This window comes from Amyelois transitella, chromosome 17, assembly GCF_032362555.1.
Source record: "Amyelois transitella isolate CPQ chromosome 17, ilAmyTran1.1, whole genome shotgun sequence".
Classification (NCBI taxonomy): Eukaryota; Metazoa; Arthropoda; class Insecta; order Lepidoptera; family Pyralidae; genus Amyelois; species Amyelois transitella.
The window spans coordinates 2,178,001-2,199,864 of NC_083520.1; the positions used below are offsets into that span (position 1 = coordinate 2,178,001).

The 21,864-nt window shown below is 34.8% G+C and overlaps 3 protein-coding genes across 6 annotated transcripts in view; all 3 read right to left on the reverse strand.

The window, feature by feature from the left end:
- LOC106143412 (atypical protein kinase C) overlaps positions 1 to 21,864 on the reverse strand; it is a 219,639-nt gene that overhangs the window by 17,138 nt on the left and 180,637 nt on the right. The window contains exon 1 of one of the 4 annotated variants that reach the window (XM_013345489.2): positions 16,978 to 17,265. The exons of 2 other annotated variants lie outside the window; for them this stretch is intronic. In XM_013345489.2, the coding sequence (XP_013200943.1) occupies positions 16,978 to 17,083 (106 nt within the window). In that variant the 5' untranslated portion in view covers positions 17,084 to 17,265. Of the gene's footprint in view, positions 1 to 11,988; positions 12,298 to 16,977; positions 17,266 to 21,864 lie in introns of those variants that run through there. One more of the 4 variants, XM_013345488.2, reaches the window with a different exon arrangement.
- Positions 17,735 to 21,337, reverse strand: LOC106130593 (uncharacterized). Its single transcript, XM_060949007.1, has 2 exons — positions 21,183 to 21,337; positions 17,735 to 20,712 (listed from the first exon to the last, which is right to left on the reverse strand). The coding sequence occupies exon 2, from the start codon at positions 20,683 to 20,685 to the stop codon at positions 18,367 to 18,369; it is 2,319 nt and encodes a 772-aa protein (XP_060804990.1). The 5' UTR covers positions 20,686 to 20,712; positions 21,183 to 21,337; the 3' UTR covers positions 17,735 to 18,366.
- Positions 20,696 to 21,864, reverse strand: part of LOC132902709 (uncharacterized) — a 102,970-nt gene continuing 101,801 nt past the window's right edge. Inside the window, exon 3 of the mRNA XM_060948787.1 lies at positions 20,696 to 20,712. Within this exon, the coding sequence (XP_060804770.1) occupies positions 20,696 to 20,712 (17 nt within the window). The remainder of the gene's footprint in view (positions 20,713 to 21,864) is intronic.

Here is a 21,864-nt window from a genome sequence, read left to right on the forward strand (position 1 = left end):
TAAATCCCGGCACGTGGCGGCTTATTTAATACAATTGTCGGGAACTGTGACCTCACTGTATGGGAAAGTGGGAAACTTAACGCTTTGTGCGACAGACGGTGATTGTCAAAATTTCATTCATTTCATAGAACTGGGTCGGGCGAAGTATGAGATTTGTAGAATATTTGAGTTTTGGATTACGTATAAACTTTAATAAAGGCGACGTATGTAGATGATTTTGTTTTCAAAACGCCTCTTAAAAAAGAAATCTTTTATACATGTATGTAAATGGATTTACGAAGATAGTAACAGGTTATTTCAAATATTTAACGGTTCATCAGACAAAAAGTATGTAAATAAAAGTATAAAGGCACGTAAATACTAGGTATTTAAAAATGGTTAAAAACCAACACCGCAACAGCTTCCGCGCGACCGATATTCGAAATTCAAACAATAAAATTCAAAAATAAAATTTGTTCTTCCAAATTAAACGTTTAAAAAATATCCATGGCCAATGCGTTTGAGCCGGAATGCCAAATCCGATGTCTGTTATTTCTGCACAAAGCTAACAGACAAATGAATTACAGTTGGCGTCCGATGAAAATTGCTTTTATTCTTTGTTTTCGCCACAATGGGCTAAATTAGATTTGCGGAACGAGGCGGACCGTCCGCCGTTACGACTCCTAAAGGCCTGTCCCTATACGGCAGGGCCGTGCCCGAGACGTGACGTGTTTTGTCTGGAGTTGAAAAAAAAATCGGTACATACTCGGTTCAAACATGATCCATATGGGTTAGGTTTCCACCTTAGCGGAGGTCAGACGGGAGTCGCTTCGTGTAAAACCTGACTTGTGCAATCCAAGATCATGCTCAACGGCGCGTGCATCTTTCCAAAGAGGTGAGTTTGTAAACGGGACTATTGCTAGGAGGAAAAAAAAGAAGAAATTCTAAAATTTAAATTCTATAGATGTCACACTAAAGTTTCGTTGACGGCTAAGGCTCAGATATGATCAAATCCATAAATATTTTTTTTAAATTTTTTTTTTATATCATTGGACAAACCACGTCTCTTGTACGGCCCTGGTGTGTGAGAATACCGGCCCGGGCGATATGCTGTGTAACGTTCAAACTTTGCTGATTCTGTTTGTTATTACATTTCCTAGCATATTGTCTAAGATTTATGTAGTTTCCACAAATAAAGTAAGTTTGGCGTGAATATAAGTTTGTCTGTTTTTCATGTTGGTAATTTCAATAACATGAAAAAGCATTTTTTTTTCAGATAAATTTAAACAATGGTGTGTGTGTGTATACATTTATTTATTGTAATTTTATTGCGCCAAACGTAAACATATTTGCACAAAATGTGAGAATTGTAAATAACAGTTTCAGAAACATTACACTTGCACTTCTGCGTTTAAATATATTTATTTATTTTAAGGTTTACATACGTAAAAAGTAAAAACGGGACTCTATTGCTAAGCCTCTGCTGTCTGTCTGTCCGTCAGTTTGTCACCAGGCTGTATCTCATAAACAGTGATAGCTAGAAGGCTGTTTTTTAATTATGTATTTCCGTTGGCGCTATAATAACAAATTTTATATTTAAAAAAAAATTAATAAAGGATACGAACCCCATACAAAACGTGTTTTTTTTTCCCAATTTTTATGCTAAAAATTTTCAAAATAAATAATAAAATAACAATACGGTAATTATGAAATCAAAATAAAGTATTCATGTAACTGCAAAAGAAATTTGATAGGTACCTAACAAGACAAAACATCCTTTATCTTCGGAAACTCGACCAAATTGGGAAGTATGAAACGAGATAGCAGTGTGTATTCCGACCGAAAATAGACCAACGAACCTGCTTTTAGTGGATTTGTATCTTTTGTAAGCGGCGAGGTCGTATAGGAGTGTTATTCACGACGAGCCAGAATGGGTCAGTGGGTTTTTGATGTACTAATTAAGTATTTTTTTCTGCCACGTTCAGCTATTTGGCTTAATGATAGAATTGAGATTCAAATAGTCACAGGTTGCTAACCTATCGCCTAAAAAAAGAATCCCAAGTTTGTAAGCCTATCCTTTACTCGCCTTTTACGACATCCACGGAAAAGAGATGGAGTGGTCCTATTCTTTTTTGTATTGGTGCCGGGAACCACACGGCAATTTATCCATATAGATAGACTTAACTAACTCACTTAATCTAACACAGATGAAACACAATCTCGGACGCACGGCCATACGGCGGACATCCGGCGTTCGCTAGACGTATCGCGTCGCCGTCCGGCGTCCGACACGTCCGGCGGCCGGACGCGACCGACTTTGAGGGCTGTTTGTTTTCTGTTCTAAATTATTGACATGAGATCTTGCTTATTTCAACACTAGCTTCGCCTTAGCGAATATAGCACCACCTGCATGCGCCAATTAGCGGCATCTACAAAACAATAACTACAGGGTTTTCGCAAATTCCATGGGAATATATTGTTTTATAGTTAACGCAAAATTTCAAAAATATTGGTTCCGTTGACAACGCTTGACGTGTTAAAAAACAAACAAACTAACTTTCGCATTTAATTAAAATTAGTCGTGATGGCAAAATTTTGTAAGCAGTAGATTAAATGGATATATTACGTAATTTATACATAAATATATTTAACATAACAACACAACAACAGTGACGATAGATAACTTATCAATAAACCGAAGACATTCTTCACGTTACTAGTACTGATACATGCTTTTGCTATTTCAAAGAAAAAATTCTCAATGTATATACCTATTAATAGTTTTAGGTGGACATTGACACTTCGAGGACACTTGATAGGTTAATCTAAAGATGTAGTCTCTGCCTACCCCTCCGGGAAAAAAGCGTGATTTTATATCGTCCATTAAAACCTAGGTTAGGTTAGGTAACAGAAAAAAAGTACAAAAAGCACCGGCCATACATTCACCCATGGGGTACCATCAATTTCGACTGCTTAGGATAATGGTCCAAAGGCGCACTCCGGGCTCTTGGAGTCGTGTGGATGTAACCTGGACTAACGTCATGAGGAAGAAGACAGTATCCAAAGAAAATATATAATTTAACCCCAAGTTACCAATATCAGATCTTAGTTTATGGTACCATACATACATATATATGGTCACGTCTATATCCCTTGCAAGGTAGACATAGACAACAGTCTTGAAAAGACTGAATGGCCACGTTCAGTTATTTGGCTTAATGATAGAGTTGAGATTCAAATAGTGACAGGTTGCTAGCCCATCGCCCAAAAAAGAATCGCAAGTTTGTAAGCCTATCCCTTAGTCGCCTTTTACGACATCCATGGGAAAGATATGGTACCACCTCGGGAGCATTATGTTCTCTAACAAAAAATAATCATAAAAACATAACGCTTCCAATCGGCCGGACAATCGAATAACTAACGTCAAAAACCCAGCGACTTCTGGGTGCTGTGTGTAAGAAAATACATAAAAAAAATTCACCAACATTTCACCCTCTTCAAAATTAGTACATTTCAAAAATAATTTCCATCAAATTAAATCTGTTTGAGTCTCGAAAAAAAATGCAATTCTCATGCAATTACCGCGCGCTGCAACCGACTGCAACAAATTGTGAGTGTTGAGCGATCTAATTTGTGAGATAATTTGGTGCAGAAATAAAAACGGAGCGGAGCGCACGTCCGATTCAATTTCGAGTGTTGCGAGGAAATCGGGGGCGGGTGGCTTGTATTTTTTTTTGTTTCTCTTGCGGAAGAAATATCTAGTGCTTGGAGATATATTTTTAAAATACGAACGAACGCTCTTTTTAACCGACCGCAAAAAAGGAGGAGGTTCTCAATTTTATTATATTCGTTTAAATTTATGGACGAGATTATGTCTTTTTTTTAATGTGCCAAGTTTTAACAATACCCGTTTAGAGGTTTCGGTCGTGACTTGGATGTGTCAGTTGCTATTTCTTGTTTGAAATAGTTAAACAATAATTTGTTTTTTTTTTTATTCCGGCCAGTGTCTATTAAGAGGGTCACAGAGATTTGACAGCAGACGCTTTCTACATAAATACAGCACCCAGGCGAGACAATAACAGTCAGGATTATGAGAACCACCTTTCTTCCTCAGAAACTCTTAAATGTAATTAATACATACATACATACATATAGTCATGTCTACATCCCTTGCGGGGAAACAGTGCTAACAGCATTGAATGGACTGAAAGGCCACGTTCAGCTGTGATGTATTGTATGTGAATTATATTCAGTGTTAATTTTTTAGTTTGTATAATGATTTTCAATAAGTAAGTTACTCATATGAAGTGAATATCAGTTATATATTCTGTACTTAACGTTACAATAATAATGAATAACATCAGACTGTTCTTTTGTTTCCTGTCCAATTAAACAAAAACAGAACAGTCCCATTTCAAACCAATTCCATTGAAATGTATTGAAAATTCATCCGAAAAACTATTCGTTCATTTTACCAGAGCTACTCTATTTACGAAAAGTGGAAAAAAAAAATCCCCGCCGTGTTGTGAATGTTTTCGGAAAATATTTTATGAAGTCTGCATTCAATATCAACAATATTGGAACTAGATAAGTTCATTGTTTTCAGTGCTCTATTCAACAATGCGAAAAAGGGCCGCTTTTAACTGGCATTTTTTAAATTCTATGTTGTCTATGTAAGAAAAGACGTTGATGGTTATACATATATATACCAAAAAATACAAAAGAAAGTCTTATGAAGTTATAAGAACTATTCATTTATTCAGGTTTCAAGAAGATGAACATTTCTGCAAAGTTAAAATATTTTAAATTTTAGTAGGGTAGGGCGGGGCTTAAAGGTCCGCGGGTATAAAGGTCCACCATAAGTATTTAAAAATCTAGTGGTATATCGTTTGTTCTAACTACGTACGGGGAATGAAGGGGGCGCGGGAGGCGTAACGAGGCATCGCCGGCGGACGAGCAACGTCGCTAGCCGGAGATATACGACTACGTCTAAAAATTTTAACGTAAGTAAATTTTTTCATCATTATTCTTTTTAGTTTCGAGCAGTGGTTTTTCGTTTATAACACCTAAACATAGTTTATGAGTAAACGTGATTTATTTGTTTTTCACGATTTATTATTAGTTTTAGGCTAGGTGTAACGGTAATTTCGTTATGACCTCTTAAAAATATTTACATGTGGTTGGGGTAAAAAGATCCAATGTGGACCTTTAGCCCCTCATTAATATGTTGGTTAATAAAGAGTTTTTTGTTTCAGTATGCGCAACTATAAAAGAAAATCCGATCGTGGTAAAGCCTTTAAAAGATGATGTAAGATTAGTTAGAAGATTTTAAAGTCAGGCTATGTCAACATTCATAATGAATAGTGCTGTCTTTTTTAATTGTGTTTTTCTATAGAGACTGATTAATGATTAAACTATTATAAGATCAACCAAGTTAGAAATTATTAGTAAGACTGTTACTGTTGTAATATGATTAGAAAAAAATAGGCTTTGTTTGTTAAAATAAAAAAATCTTTTAGAATAGAGACTATTTAAATAATATGAAACTTGGAATTATAATAAAGATTTTTTTTTTGTTAATTAATTACAATACTTTTGACTTTTTGTTTTTGGAATAAAAATAAACGACTGAATTTTATTGAACCAAATATTGTTTTAGTTCCATAAAATAATTTTTAAATAAAAATTAAATACTGGACCTTTTTACCCCTACTATGGGGCAAAAAGAGACAGACGACAAGGTCTAGAAAAGTTGTAAAAACACATATTTCTATTACAATAATTCAACTAAAAATTGAGTTAAACATAGTCAGATAACTGTTTTTTTGATTACTGTTATATATTTTGATAGAGTATGGTCGGTTTTCATAGTATAATTCGAAATAGTCAAATTGGACCTTTAAGCCCCGCCCTACCCTAGCAGAAATATCATATAGCAATGGCAAATGGCAAGAGTACCCGAATACGACGACATTATGAATGTGGAAAAAGCATAAAGAAGCATGAGGGTTCTCGGCTAGTGGAAAGATGTAGTCTCTGCCTACCCCTCCGGGAAAGAAACGTAATTTATACATCCTCCATTAAAACCTATAACAACAAGCACTTGATTCTACAAAGGTTAGGTAAGGCAACAGAAAAAAAGTCCAATAAAGCACCGGCCCAACATTCACCCGTGGGGCGCCATCAATTTCGACTGCTGAAACTTCGCTCGTTCTAGATTGAATTCCGAAACGAACGCGGCCGCTCCACGGAAGATAACAGTTCAATCAACGTAGAATTGGACAAACAAACTCAGTTCAGTGTGATCGGCCATAAACCGACGGGAATTATGTTCGAAAGTTAGCGGCGGTAGATAAGGAACAATCAAGTTGCTATGCCGGTAAACAAAGTCATTGCAGGTAAGTTTAAAGAGCCTAATTTTAAGAGTACCCGTAACCGACGAGTTTGCATGAAGAGAGTTATGAATGCGTATGAAGCGTAAGAAGTGTGCAGAGATCGTGGCAAGTGGAAAGATGTAGTCTCTGATTACCACTCCGGGAAAGAGGCGTGATTTAATGTTTGTATGTAAGTCAAAGGACGTTAATATAGGTCTAAGTGCCGTTAGAGGCAATGAGTGTCAGAACGATTTATAAAAATAAGTTAACTATAAGTAAATATTTAAAAGGCGGAATAAATGGGAACGTTGGAATACCTAGACGAATGTATCTTGATCATATCAGACACGTCGGGTTCTCTAAACCAAAGAACTTGCATGAATTTATTGATAAATTTATATGAAGCAAAAGAAGGCATCGTGGTGAGTCAAAAGACTGCATACGATTTTGGATAAGAGGTCATGACCATATAAGTATCAATCACGTGTACATGTGCGCCCTTGTCTGAATACGCCAAAGTAGCTCTTATTAGAACTGCTTTTAAATTAATTACATTCATACATACATACATATGGTCACGTCTATATCCCTCGATCGACAGAGCCAACAGTCTTGAAAATACTGAATAATATAATAATAATATTTAATAATTACTTAAATTATCCAAAGCCGCAAGAAACTTAAATGAATGAAAAATTAATTTAAGCAGTCATAAAAAAAGTAATGGGGGTCACTTTTATTCCATTCTTTTCATTAAATTTCACTAATCTTGCGTCCAACGCACTAGTATATTAAAAAACAAACACCGAAATTCAGTCATAGTGTAAAAAGACTTTTACGGACTCGAGAAACTTGTTAAAACTCTTATCTATCAGTTGGAGTCGTTTTGTAAGTAACGTCCATATTGCGTGATTTGGCGGTGAGGTTGAAGAAGTCGAGTATAGAATTGTTTTTTTTTGTGGCCGAAAGCCACGAAGTTCTTTGGATTGTTTCTTGTTGTTGTGTTTAAATTAACTTTCGAGGTCTTTACACACGTATATGTATGTCATGTCTTTGCCTATTATGGTAGACAGAGACAATAGTCACAAGAAGACAATGTTTAGCTTGATAGAATGAAGATTTAGAGATATTATTAAATTTTTTAAGTTACAAATACATCGGCTGAAAGAACCTTATTAAAATAACTTTTTTTTTATTTTAATTTCTAACATAATTTATACACAGTTTATACAACTTGGCATACTTCTTGGCCCTGTCTATCCCGCAAGGGATATAGACGTGACTATATGTATGTATGCAGTTGATACATATATATTTAGTGGGTAGGTATAAGTCCCTTATTTGTATTTCTGTTAGTATATTTATTATATTATTGCTAATAACACACCGACTTGCCGGTTTTTTTACTTAATTATCTAGTTCCTTTACTGTCTGCGAGTTGACTGAAAGAGATCTCTTCATGGGATAAGTCCGCTATTGCAAGTGATGTATTTTTTATAACTATGTACTTTTTTTTTTGCAACAGTGTTAAAATATTACATTATGAATGTTTTTAGAAAATTAACCCGTCATTAAAATGCAATAACAAAGCGCTGTTTTAAAAGTGATTAAAAAAACAGCACGCTGGTAGTTTCATGTTATTTTGTAATTAGTGACTGCACCCGTTTTTGTCTGAACAAGCTAGTGCAGAAGAATAATTATAAAGACAGTCGTTTTGTTTAAACCCGTTAGTAGTCACTGCAGCTTTGTCCAGGAAAAAAGTGGAAAGCCACTTTTGTAAGCTTTTATTTCGTTCCCAATGTTTCCCTACTCTATTAAAATAAAAGTCTATTAGAAAATATTATTTTACTATGGTGTTTTGGAAAAATAAAATTGTTTTGTAAACGTTTTAATGAAAAATAAAGAAAGTTTATTTTTTTTTCTTAATGTAACAACAATTTTTCTTTGTAACGTACATAATTAGGATTTTATTGACCTCATCAAGTATTTGACTAATTGGAACTTGACGAATCGAATATCAACCAATCAATTACCAAAAGATAGACTTATCCAATCAGTAACTTAACGTACTTTGCCGAAAACTTCATTATTTTTTTCTGCCTACCCCTGAAGGAATAAGGCGTGATTTTATAAATCCAATTGTTATTTATCAATTAATCAAAATCAAAAAAGTTAATCTTGTTTGTATCCAATTTTAGACAAGCTTAAACAAAAATGAATCAGGAATCAAAAAATCTTTTTGGCTTGGCCAATATTATGAAATATATATTCTGAATCATGAAGAGAGTTATGAATGTGGATGAAGCGAAGGAAATATGCAGAGATCGTGGCAAGTGGAAAGAGGTAGTCTCTGCCTACCCCTCCGGGAAAGAGGCGTGATTTTGTTGGTTGTATGTATATTCTGAATCGATTGAGGTGCAGTCGCGATAAAGAGCTAGTATGGACATAAATCACGTTTCTCAATATAAGTTCCACTCGGGCAAAACACGACCAATGCCAAATTGTTCAGCTGTGGTCCCGACTCGACCACACTTCGTGAGTTCAACTTTGCTAATAAGCGAATTTAGCAAAAACATCCAACTACAGATAGTTTACACTGTGACATTCCAAATATTGTTTTAGCTTGCTGTATGTAGTTTTATATTAGTACCTATATACATATACATAGAATAACGTCTTTATTCCTTACGGAGTAAACAGAGCCAACAGTGTCGCAAAATTGAAAGGCCACTGAATGGCTGATGGTACTGACATATAGGGACAGTTTGCTAGCCCAGCCTAAAAGAAGAATCACAAATTTAATAGCCTTTCCTTTTCTTAGTCGTCTTTCACAACATCCGTGTGAAAGAGAAGGAGTCGTAATTTAATTTTTTTTACTCTTATTCAACGGGACCGTTGTCATTCGTACCTATATTCCTATACAAGGAAAGTAGCAAATTCGAAAAAATTCAACTAATTTTAATCAATTTTTATGAATCAAAGCTTGGAATATCTATGGAATATATTTGCGATTAAATATAAATAATTTTTTTCATATAAAGGGCTTGTATGTGAAAAATTACGCGTGGCTATTAACTAATCGCGTATTGAAAAAAAAAAACCTAAAACTTTTGACCCACTTGTACGATCTATAGAAAAATGTTATAATCCCCTTTTTCGTAACGATAATTGAGTACCCGGATATTAAAGGATAAATTGGTAAATCAAAAAGATTAAAATCAACACGTTAATGGCTTTCAGAACCATAAAATATAATTGGTTGATCCATCACAAAAGAAAAGCTTTTTATGAAAGAACTGCTTGTTATTTAGGCTATTAAATTCAATTGAAAAATAATTGGTACACGATAATAATTATGAAAATACAATGATTTTTTTCTTTAACTTTTCCGGGGTAGACAAAACACTTACATGTCTCAATTGGAAAGTTAAGCTTTATTGGTTAATACTTGTACATATATAACGTCTTTATCCATTACAGGGTAGACAGAGATAACATTCTTGGAAAGATTGAACGGCCGTTTGGCTTAATGATGGAATTGAGATTCAAGTAGTAGATAGTTGCTTTCCTTTTTTTGGATTTTTTTGGCTAATAGGCTATCATGAAATTTATATTACATGTTCATCCAATTTCTTATATACATATTTGTTATAGTATTTCCAAATTTTATGAAATTCCGTTCAGAAGTTTTTGCGTGAAAGTGTTAAACACGGGTGATCAAAGTTAAATAAACCGCACATGCATTCATCCTCACCAATATTCTCAATTATGACGTTAGTTGGATAGGATTAGGATCTGTAAACAACGATGTAACAAAGGTGAAAATAAAATTACAAACATAAATTTTCAGTTGGCTAAAATGACGTAAGTATCACTTTTAATTTCAGATCACGAGGTGTAAAAAGTTTTAAAACTTCCGTAATTATGCCGAGCGACAGATCTTAAAACAAACAACTTTTTAACTTATAATTACTCTGCTGCGTTCTTACCTTTTCCGAAATTTAATTTAATCGCATTGCGTAAATAAAAACAAATATAATTCGGAAGTGACGAATTTGTTTCGTTTCGTACAAAAGGGTTTAAAGAGATTTTTCAAACAGTCTAGTCCTTTTTCTTCCTAGCATTTACCCCGGTTACATCATTAGAACTGAAATAAATTCAGTAAGTTGCCCGGTTAAATGCACGTAAAAAGTCATAGGTTCTTATCCCACCTTGGCCCTGTACCGATGACTATTTTCAAAGTTATGTACAATGTACATACATTAGTTTGAATATTAGACCCATGATCCAATACGGGTTAGGTCCCCTTATGCAAAGGTTGCGGAGGTCAGATGGCAGTCGCTTTGTGTAAAAATTCAGGATCCACGGTCAAAAGTCGTACATCGGTCTCCACTCCAGTGTGGTGAAGATGGAACCGGGAGTATCGCCAGGAGGAAGAAGAAGATATCCTTACCACTCTGGACAAAAGGAGCTCGAAGGATGCTTTTTGACAATTATCCTATATTGGGTAAGTCAGGTTTTACACGAAGCGACGTTCGTCTGACTTCGTTTAGTGGGGTAGTTACCTTATGGGTTAAATTAGTATTTTTTTTGGTTTTTTGGGAATTCCCACTAGAGCAAGACTCCAAGCCAAACTCTAGTCAAATATAATAATTAAATTGCCGTAACGTAAATTTTGTTATTTTCTGTTTTGGATTCACTAGTGCGTGGGACATGTCGATATCAAATGTCGATAAAGCATTAATATTCAGTGTTTTGCGGGTAGCTGTCGTTTGTCACAAAACACGTTGTGTGTGCTGGCCCTAGAATGCCAATATTTGATTATTGGTATTGCCGTCATATTGATCAGTAAATAATGTATTTGTTTGCCTGTAAGGGATGTTTTTTTGTTACTTGTAAAAACTAGACTTTTTATTAGCGATAAATATAATAATCCATCTAGCTACACGAGGCCTTTGAGTCTTGTTGATCTAAGCTCCGTCTACCCCGTAAGTGATAGCGATATGATATTATTAGATTGAAATACAATAAGATTAAGCAAAAAAATTATCAACACAAAGAAATTTAAATTCTAAACGGAAATTGCATTCTAGATAAATAGAACTAGATAAATCACGTCTTATTAGAAATTTATCATAATTTAATTTTCGTAACGAGAAACATAATGTAAATAGCGATCGATAAATATAACATTGTTTAGACAAAAGCTGATGAAAATCACCAAAATTATATGAATTTATATAAACTTCAGGGTTTGAGCTGAATATTTTGATATACATAGACTATACAGTGACAATGCAAACGACACTGCCTTTGTGATATTATTAAATGCGTATTTTGTCACGAATAACGCGATAAATGCTGATGATGCTCCGCTCTCATTTACACAACATTGGCATCGATAATTTATTTGATCAGAGTTTTAAACAATTGCAAAATATTTATTGTAAATTGGCTGTAGACTTTGTGGAACACTGTTTACTATTATTTCGCATGTGGATGTTCAAAATTGTAGTAGAAATAAAATATTCATCACATTTATATGACTAAAGCACGAACGAATTAAAAATTTGTAAGAACGAGTTTAGTGATGTGACACACAACATTCGATAAAAAAAAGAAGCTATATACTGACATCTCCTCGCGTAAGCCGGAGCTGCGATAACCACGTCCAGATTGGGATAGGGCTGTGCCAATAGATGGTGAGCGTACGACAATTGTGCGCAAGAATTCAATCCGCAATAAAAGGTATGCATAGCACAAAAACGGATACACTCAACGGTCCTCGATAACAATGAAGATACACGCATATCTGCTACACTTGTACACCACTCGATGACTCAAAATGTCACATTCTAACATATATTAACAATAATTACACAGAAACACACGTTATATTCACGATCACACTCGTTTGACTGTCAATAGATAAGATACACCGATCGAATCGAATTGGCCGTCGCGCGTGATTTCGACTAACAATAATATCGATATTATTGAAATCGATAAGATAATGATGATCTATGAACGAGATTGTTCATCTGTGCGGGTAACTGTGATAGATTTGGTGGTTCTGTGAATGTCAGCCCGTTTAGTTGGCGGCCAGAAGGTTCATTATCTCGACCAACTTGAGATAATAGGTGATAAAATGGAGTTTGCGCAATGTTTATCGAATGTTTAATGAAAGGTAAAAATGAAGATGTCACTGTAAAATCACGTGACAGTTTGTCCAATCAAAATTTTAAACATATGAATACAAATTTAATAACTTCAAGTTGTTGTGTAATTTGTTGTATAATTTAATAAAAAAGATACAAAAAATCTTTACCAGTGAAATTAAGTAAGATAGATTTAAGTTACAATGATTTAATTTGCCACGTAAACAAAACAATTTTATAAATTTTAATAATAATAAATAATAAAGGTCAATATTAGACTGCATAAAAGCTTTAACACAGCAGGGCAAATACTTGTACGATAAGATATAAACGTTATCAAGTTAATTGCAAAACTTATCTATAAATGGTCATTTAACCAATTTTTATTTTAGATTGAAAAGATTTTCGGAACCAATTTTATTTTTTGTAATGATTGTGACTGCATGAATAAAAAATATAAATATGTGTGTTTCTGTGTAAATTTCTATGCAATAAAGATATTACAAAAAAAACAAACAAATATTATGTTAAATATTTATATGGTAACATTTATTATAATTTTCATAAAAAGAACAAAATGTATGAGAGCTGTCACTATTTGATCCTCAATTTCATCATTCAGCCACACAGCAGACTTTTTAAGAGTGTTGCCTCTGTGCACCCCGCGAGGGATATAAACGTGACTAAATGTATGCATGTATGTATAGCTCAACCCATATGACATTCGACAACTGATACAGTAATCTATAACAAAAACACGTCAATATACAGAATATTCTTATTTAAATAAATTTTTCATGATAAAATTATTAAACCTACAGCTTAATTTAGACGGCACTGTTAATTTTCGTTGATAAGTATTAGTGGTTTTGTTGGAAATTGTATAAGAACAAAAGGCAAAGGAGTACCCGAAACCGCTGAGCTTGCATTGAGAGAGCGAAAGACGTATGCAGAGATCGTGGTAAACGGAGAGATTGTGGTCTCTGCCTACCGCTCGGGGGAAAGATTCGTGATTTTATATATGTATGTATGTATAACGAGTGAGGTGTGTTTTGCAAATGAGAGGCTTAAACCTTTTCTTGGGCACTCGTCTGTTTGTTTAGGACTTTCCTTGTTCCCTTTGTATGAAGTGGTTGCGAAGATATCTATGTATAGGCAAAAGGAAATTTGGAAAACTTTATAAAAGCCCGTCCGTTGTTTGTCTATGAATATTAAAATGTGGACAATTTCTACAATACTTTCTCGGCTTTGTTACATTCGTTTCGTATTTGTTTTATGTTTTAGACGGCCTCTGTGGCGCAGCGGTAGTGAGCTTGTCTGTGACACCATAGGTCCCGGGTTCGAATCTCGGCCAGGGCATGATGAGAAACCAACTTTCTCTGATTGGCCTGGATCTTGGATGTATATCTATATAAGTATTTATTATAAAATATAGTATCGTTGAGTTAGTATCTTGCAACACAAGTTTCGAACTTACCACGAGGCTAACTCAATCTGTGTAATATGTCCCGTATATATTTATTTATTTATTTTTAAGGAAATCTTCTGTCGGGTAATGGTAAGAGCGCAGCGTGCAAAGGTCCAATTTACAGATCAGGAAAATAATGAAACTGGTAAGAAATCGCTCGGAATCGGTTTACACAAATAAAACAATGGCGCGAGAGTATTACACCGAACAATGAACAGAATTAATTTCGGTATAATTAGAACTTGTATTAACACGACTTGCAAACGGAACGTTACCTGGTAATGCAATTGTATTATATTAAAACATACATACGTACGTATATCCTAATATCCTCCGTATCCGTATATTATATCCAAATTACTGCCTGATTGGCGTAGTGGTCGGATTCTCGCCTCTGAACCAAAAGGTTCCGGATTCGATCCCTGGTCAGGTGATGATAAAAAAGAAACTTTCTCACAAGCCTGCGAAGTTTATCAATACATACCTACATACATATAATCACGTATTTGTACATAACGGGGTAGACAGAACCAAGAGTCTCGCAAACAATTAAAAGGCCACGTTCAGGTGTATGTCTCAGCGACGGAATTGACATTCATATGGTGACAGGTTGCTATTTCATCGCTTGAAGGAAGAATCCCATGTTTTTAGCGTATTCTTTGATCGCCGTTTACGACATCCATGTGAAAGAGATAAGAGTTTTCCTATTTTACGTAACGCTACGTTCAGCTGTTCAGCAGCCGTAGTACATTCACAAAATCAAACACCATTACTTGAGTCATATTTGGACTTGACAATAAAATAAAATCACACAACTACACACACAACACTACCTTTAAGAGCATAATTCAACGTTTGATCCATAGGTACGTACCGATTAATATCTCTAATCTCATTTTGGAAATGATCTACCGACACAACGCAATGTACCAGAGTATTTAGTATAATTAATCTGCCGCCTACGCACAGCTCTCGTGATGTTATGAAGATACATTGAAGGGTGAAGAATATAGTGAAGGGTTAGTATACACAGGGATACATTGACATTAGTAACCTTTGACTAAGCAAATAACTGCCTGATTGGCGCAGTGGTCGGATTCTCGCCTCTGAACCAAAAGGTTCCGTGTTCGATCCCTGGTCAGGTCATGATAGAAAAGACATTTTCTCATAAGCCTGCGAAGTGTATGTATAAATACATACATATGGTCACGTCTATATCCCTAGTGGGGTAGACAGAAAAGTCTTAAAAAGACGGAATGGCCACATTCAGCTATTTGGCTTAATGATAGAATTAAGATTCAAATAGTGACGGGTTGCTAGCCCATCGCCTAAAAAAGAATCCCAAGTTTGTAAGCCTATCATTTAGTCACCTTTTAAAACCCTATAGAGTTTGATACTTCTGGGATGCGCAGTAGCAACTTCTTCGTCAGCGACCATAGAGTAGAATTTTGTAAATACTTACGTGTTGGGCACTGTATCTACGTGGTTAAAAATGACTTGTACTTCATGAGAACGAACTTTTGAGTCTTGCTAGTGTGCCCATGGCCTTAACCTTAAGTTATTATACCTCTGCAACGATTAACACGAATACAACACCGGCGTTACAGGATTACACCAAACAAACAGCAGAATTGATTTCGGTTTAATTAGAACTTGCATTAACACAATAATAATAAATATATACGGGAAAAATTACCTACACAGATTGAGTTAGTCTCGAAGTAAGTGCGAGACTTGTGATACGAGAAACCAACTCAACGATTCTATATTTCATAATAAAGACTTTTAAAGATAAACATCCAAGACCCAGACCAATCAATAAAAGTTCTTTTCTCATCATGCCCTGACTGGGATTCGAACCCGGGACCTGTGGTGTCACAGACAAGCGTACTACCGCTGCGCCACAGAGGGCGTTGTAACACAACTTGCAAACGGAACGTTACCTGGCAATGTAAATTATATTAAAACATACAAACGTACTTATATAATCACGTCTTTATACATTACGGGGTAGACAGAGCCAACAGTCTCGCAAACACTTAAAAGGCAGGTGTATGGCTCAGCGATGGAATTGAGATTCAAATAGTGTAAGGTAGCTAGTCGATCGCTTGAAGGAAGAATCCCATGTTTTTACCCTATTCTTTGGTCGCCGTTTACGACATCCACGTGAAAGAGATAGAGTGGTCCTATTTAGAAGTGGCGAGGACCACACGGTATGTAACAATAACACAATAACCCGTTTATTGACAACACAATGTTATTAATATGCGCAGAAATCAGGAAACTGAAGCTATTAATGCAAACAATATCAGTTTCTTTTTTTGTATGCGAATTTAATCTTTATATGTGAGCGATAAGGTTGATTATCTACAAATGACGATACACTCAAATGTTGACGTTTTTAATAAAAATAGCAGAGTATTGGTAAACATAATCAGCGTTTTCGCACGTTACTCATTAATCTGTACGGAAATGAACAATTGGAAAATAAAAACAACATGATGACGTCATCACAGACGGTGGACTCCAGGCTTCTTCGTTGGGAATCATCAACAGAAGATAACTGATAAAACATTGCAACAATGAACAAGAACTTTTAAAAGAAAATTAAATTACCAGGTCAAATTGTAGTGCCGTGTGGTTCCCGGCACCAATAGAAAGAAGGATAGGAACCCTCCATCTCTTTCCCTTGGATGTCGTGAAAGGCGGCTAAGGGATGGGTTTGTATACTTGGGATTCCTCTTTAAGGCGAAGGACTAGCAACCTGTCACAATTTGAATCTCAATTCTATCATTAAGCCGGGCAGCTGAGCGTAGCCTTCAGTCTTTTGATGACTCTTGACTCTGTCTACTCCGCAGGGGATATAGACGTGATTATATGTTAGGTCAATTTGTACACTTATAATTTTGTAGTAACTAAGCGGACCCCGGGTCCCGAATCACTATGGTAGATGGTGCAAATAGGAATGCGCAAAGATGAGAGATAATTTAGTACTAACTGAACTCATTTGATCCCAGGTCGAGGGGCGACCACAAATCGCCCGGCATCGGTGGAAACGGATGATTGGCGGCGATATTCAAAAACTCTGACCAAAAAGTACTCATGTTGCACAGGCGTCAACGACAACATCGATAAATCACACCACGGGTTCACATCACTAATCGAACGCGATTTGAAAATGGAACGTGCATGCGTCTATGCATTTTCTTTTTAATTTGGTGCTTTAATAGGTCAAGTATTCTCGCCGGTAAATAGCATGGCGTTCGCGTATATACTGTCTCATTGTTATCATTGTATAAGCGCTGGTATCGCTGTGATAAGACTCGCCCACAATTAGGTAGGAACAGCTGATAATGCAGCCGTTGTAGCTCAATAACGGTAACTATGTATTCGATTTCCGTTCATTCGGTTCAGACAACAAAGGAAATTGATATTTCATAGTATAAGAGAAATGATTTTCTCAAAATGGTATTAAAGAAAGGATAATCCAAACTTATTTAAAAGTACTATGCTCTTACGATTGGATAATGGGAAGTATTGAGTATTTTAAATTGTCTATCTACGCAGTTTAATACAAGTTTATCGAAAACAATTAAGGTCAGTGTAAATAATATACGACGCAAGTATAATCTAAGTTCTGTCAAGATAATTTAATTAATCAAACATAAAATATATCACGTAATTTTCTCTTATGGGGTGGACAGAGCCTCGAAAATACTGAAATGCCTCGTTTGTGTATTTTTATACTTTACATATCGCACCTCCGTTCAAATAGTGTCATAACTCAAAAAAGCAAATTATTGAGAAATTCGCATTTGAAATTTATATCATCTGTTTTTATCACTTTTCCAGTAATAATTCAAAAACTAATAATAATAGCTTAACATGTTCTTTGGTAAGTTGTTTAGGTTTGTGGAGCTCTACAAAATGCTATATAAAATAATTTAAATTCATGAAAAAAAAATCCTGAAATTTCGAGTTGTGACACTATATTGATAAAATAAAACAACAATATTCACGAAATGTCGTTTATTTCAACTCACTTGAATTGTTAAAAAACAATATTTTTTATTATAAACGTAATAGGAACATAGACGAATGGCACAAAAAATCTTAAAAGATAGTATTCTTAAACTAATAATCATCAAAAACAAAATAAATGAACTTTCTGAACAAAATAAAATTAATTAGTTATCATAATTACTTATTAAGTCTTTTAATAATATCACAAACTTAGCTATTAATTCTTATAAAAGTAATAATACTCAAAAAAAAGTTTTAAAATCTCTTTCCCTCTTTTCTTTATTTTGTTAATCAATAATAATTTGAAAATGCTTTATACCAAAGTAAATTTTTCCAAAATAATATTATAAAAAGTTTAAAAAGTCTACAAATTATTAAAAAAATCCGAGTAGAACCCTGGGATATGATTGTGGAGTAACAAATTCAATAAATCAGTCTTTTTGTTTTCTTTAATTTTTAACTTAAAACTATAAGCTGGCTTTGTTTCAGGAATTGTCATTTTTTTATTTCTGGATAGCAAATTAGCTTCCGACCACTCAGTATCTTTGTAAGAGGTTTTATACTTTAGAATATTTGGTCTATCTTTGGAAATACTCATAATTTTTACATCCGATATCTTAATCTTACTAACAGTAGCTATACCCATATCAGAACTTAAATTTTTCAATGAAATGAAATCTCTGTGTGAAAGCTCATTGACCCTAAGTGGTTCTCCGGTTTTTTTTGCTTCTTTAATTATCTGAATATACTGACTAGGAACATAAATTGGTCCCGATTTTAAAGAGCGTTTGATCTGTTTTTCTATGACTGAATGAACCGAGTCACCTTCATTTTGAGTGTGTCCAGTTATTAAATATTTGTGAGTAATAGAACTTAATTGAGGGTATTTCATTACCGCATACATGTACATTGCGATAATGTACTTGTTTTTGTTTTGGCCGCAACAGTTATCCGAGTAGAAAACTATATCAATCGATTCTTTTTCTGCATGACTGTTCAGCTCTTTTTCGATAAATTTAAGCAAACAACTACCGATTTCGTCTGCACCTCGATTTCCTTCACCTTCGTGCCAAAAATAGCATTCAGTTATACTTTGGGTTACAGTTGGTTCGCTATCCTCATCGTCACTCAAAGATTTATTTTTTATTCTTCTTTTAGTATTTCCCCCTTTGGTTCCTTTTTGTTTTTCCGGTTTTAATTTACTTACAGTAAAATTCATATTATTCAGTTTACTTTTATAATAAAATACAGAAACATCGCCACGAGGTACCTGTAAAACAGCCTGTAGGTCATACACAGCCACTATTAGATTTTCATTAGTATTCAGAGCCTTCTTGTCTTTATTTTTCTCTTGTCTTGACAATTTTTTCTCTATATAGTGCTCATCATATTTCTGCTGGAGCTTTTCTTTATTTTCCAAATCAGAATTTTCGTAGGCAACACATAGTTCACATCTGTCTTTTTTTGGAACAAAGAAACCGATGTTAAATTCGTGATTAAAGATGCGAGAATACATAACGTAATTTGCATATTCACGTCCGTCCTCTTTGCACTGCGCCACGTAATCCCTATGTAAGTCCGAGATAGTTTTCCCTCCATCGATGTATTCCCGTGTAGTTTGTGCTCTTAAGTAATGACTTTCAATCCTTGGTATAGATTTTATATGATTCCTGATATCATTTTTCATAGTTTCGCCGACAGTATAATGTTTATTATGTTTCCCTCTGCGATCCTCTTCCAAAAAACCTCCAGCTGATTTGTCTGTTACAGTCCTGATAGTTCTATCATTAATGTCCAGTGTATTTTTGAACATAATTTTGCAGACTCTTTTTAATAAACCTCCAACTTCAAAGTAGAAAGCATAATTGGTTTTTCGTGGTTTTTGCGCCTTGACGTAACGGTACTTGACATCTATGGGTCTTATATGTTTGTGCACAAACTGTCTCTGTTTCTCCAAATTATTTAAAGCCCAGTAAGAATCAAATAATACCCGCCTCATTTCATCAGTGAGAAAAGAACTGCATTTGAGCCGACAACGTTCCCCACAAGCCACCTTCATACCTTTTTTTGGAACAGTACGTCCAGATTTCGTTTGATAAGATAATCCTGAGTTTCGAAGAGTCTTTGAAAGATTTTGTTTCCACTGACCTTCTACACGTTGTCTTTTACGAGTAGTTTTAATTTCTTCTGTGATCACGACTTGTTTTTGCTGCTCATCGATATTTAAATTGGGTTCCTCCTGTAGAATCGATGCACTAGCGGGACTCTCTGAGACCTGTGATGCAGACGATGAGCTAGATGAAGCTGAGGTTAAGGACGACGACGAACTCGAAGAACTCGATGACGACGACGACCGCCGACAAGGAACCACTGGAATTGTCTTACGCTTTTTACTAGGTCTGTCATAATTTGGATCTTTACCAGAATCATCTGAATCCTCAAACGCACTTAAGCATTCCTCAGCAGAAATTTCGTCCTTGTCGCTATTAGATTTTGTGACCGAATTTGACATATTTGTAGAAGTTGCAAGCAAAGAAACATTCTCTTTATTGGTGTCGTCAGATGGTGTCGATATACCTATTTGTTGAGTACTCGTTGACATTGAATTGGAACCCTGTGCTTCAAGATTAACTTCTAGATTCGTCTCCAAACACATATCCAATATTTTTCTTGCTCTAAACATTTTAGGTAATTTAGCTATTAGCTCCACCTAAAACAATAACACAAATAATAATAGCGTGTAAGTAAATAAAGAATGAAAGTCCTTGCCTTGAAAAATGTAAATCTTTATTTAAAAATCTAAAAAAGCTAATAATTCTTTTGATATTTAATTATACTACTGCAATTTATGTTGGTGACACGCTTTATACATGACTAGCGTAATGAGAAAGATTGATTATTTTTTGTATAATCTAAGCCATGTATACCGACATTTTTAGACAAAGAACACAAAATTCGGTTGAAAAGATTCTAAAACAGGGGCACGTTTAAATATACAACAGTATATTATTGAAATAAAATATTTTGTTATCAAACTTTCACTACGTATACTGTGATATTTAGACATACAACAATATATTTGATAACAAATACGAATTCTTTGCAGAACGTAATCATGTATACTGTCGTAACTCAACTCAACACAGTATTATTGAAAAATTAATTCGATTTTTCACTTACCTCATTCACAGTAATAGTCACAACTCGACAAGCAACACTTTAAAAATTGTTAGACGACACGTCCACCTAGCGCAAGCTGTCACATGACACTGTTTTTGTTTCGGGAGGGCCTACTTTCGGTTACCGCTATAACGACACTAATGCCATCTAGTGACAAATAATCGAATTACGCACGCGCCTGTTTTCGAGATAAAATATAGATGTTTTACGAACATTAATGGTCGAATAAAAGCCTTTCGAGTTTTTTTTGAGTTGTGACACTATTTGAGCGGAGGTGCGATATTACCAGGTTTAATGAAAATGATTTTTTAATATTTATTGTATAACTTTTCATTCCATCTATATCTTCTTTAAAAACTCAAAGTTATGGCATACAAATGTTTGTCATTAACTATTATTGAATGTTATAAAACTGTATGCCTTTTTGTATATAAATATAATAATATATATACACTTACAGTCTCTGACTTCTCCGGGTCTTCTTTTTCTTCTCCTTTGGGGTTTCTTATGGTTGTCACAAATAGCAGCGAACAGTTCCAACAAACAGTCACTGTCCCTATTCTTACGATGCACCATGATAAGTGCTTAATAAAAAAATGTCGATGTTTTTCTTATTGTGTCAATGTCATTCGATTTCACACCATATAGTACGAGATCCGGCTGCAAAATCACTACGTTCATC